Source organism: Triticum aestivum, chromosome 1D (genome assembly GCF_018294505.1).
Source record: "Triticum aestivum cultivar Chinese Spring chromosome 1D, IWGSC CS RefSeq v2.1, whole genome shotgun sequence".
Taxonomy (NCBI): domain Eukaryota; kingdom Viridiplantae; phylum Streptophyta; class Magnoliopsida; order Poales; family Poaceae; genus Triticum; species Triticum aestivum.
The window spans coordinates 256088343-256089362 of record NC_057796.1 but is presented as its reverse complement, the minus strand read 5'-3'; the positions used below and the strand labels follow the sequence as shown (position 1 = coordinate 256089362).

The 1020-nt window shown below is 48.5% G+C and overlaps 1 protein-coding gene across 1 annotated transcript; it reads left to right on the top strand.

The window, feature by feature from the left end:
- LOC123168135 (uncharacterized) lies at positions 1-634 on the top strand. Its single transcript, XM_044586008.1, has 2 exons — positions 1-206; positions 314-634. Exons 1-2 carry the CDS (start codon positions 108-110, stop codon positions 623-625), a joined length of 411 nt encoding a protein of 136 aa, XP_044441943.1. The 5' UTR covers positions 1-107; the 3' UTR covers positions 626-634.
- Positions 635-1020: the final 386 nt, after the last annotated feature.

Here is a 1020-nt window from a genome sequence, read left to right as displayed (position 1 = left end):
TTCAATTTGGATGCCCTTACATATACTCGATTATCGATCGAGCATACATATCCGCGTTGAAGAACGAGCGCGCGTTGGCAAAGCAAAACCACATCAGCCGGGGATCGATGGGCGAGTCCAGATCTGCCGTCGTCGACTTGGAGAAAGCAACCTTCGATTTGGAGCAAGGCGCCGCAGTCGAGCGCGACTATAAGGAAGAAGCAGCGGTAAGTACGCAAGTGATTATCCTTCGGATGCTGCACACGCATCCATGACATTTAATTACTCCAACTCAATCGACTAACCCTCGACGTTGATCCATGGCGACCTGAAGCGGCGCACGGGGATGTTTCTTGGCGGCTTCTTGCTCCTGCTCGACGTTATTATTCTTGTGTCCTCCGGCCTGTGGGCAGGCTTCGCGGCGGCTATCCTGTTCGCGGCAGTAATCTTATTTGTAGTTTCGATTGTGCGCCGAGCTGGCCCTTGGCCTGATGAAGATGACGACGATGTCCGCCGGGAAGTAGTGGACATCAAAGCAGCTCCAGCTCCACCAGCAGAAATAGAGTCACGCTCTTTTGATCTTTTGCGTGATGCTCCTCATACTTTTATCCTTCCAACGTTGCTCCCTCTTATACTATATTCATGATGTTTTTGCTTGACAAACTATCTTCATGATGTATGTTGTATGGGTGCATATGAAGATGCTCAAAGGTTCCCTAGAGAGACGTCACATCAAACCAATGCATATTGCACAACTTCTTTTTAACATCCTTTTTATACTTTTTTTAACATCTTGTTTCTATTGCTAACTGTTTTCGAAATAACTCACCATCCATGCCGAATGATTTAGACTAGCCACAATGGGTAGTAACATAGAGTAGTAATATGTCCATCGTGCATGGCGGAACACGTGGACTGCGGGACGCCGGAGTTTTCATGCACGTTGGATTGTACGGCGTTTCGGCTACCCTTGCTGGGTGTGGGATCAGAAAGGCAGTTGGGTCTCGTGGAGGCCTGGGAGATGTTCGAGGTAAGCTTGTC

What these genes read in the sequence shown, in the direction of transcription:
- LOC123168135 (XM_044586008.1), top strand. Translation starts at nt 108, where the DNA reads ATGGGCGAGTCCAGATCTGCCGTCGTCGACTTGGAGAAAGCAACCTTC. An exon ending in ACTATAAGGAAGAAGCAGCG is followed by an intron (nt 207 to 313) that starts GTAAGTACGCAA and finishes GGCGACCTGAAG; the next exon opens with CGGCGCACGGGGATGTTTCT.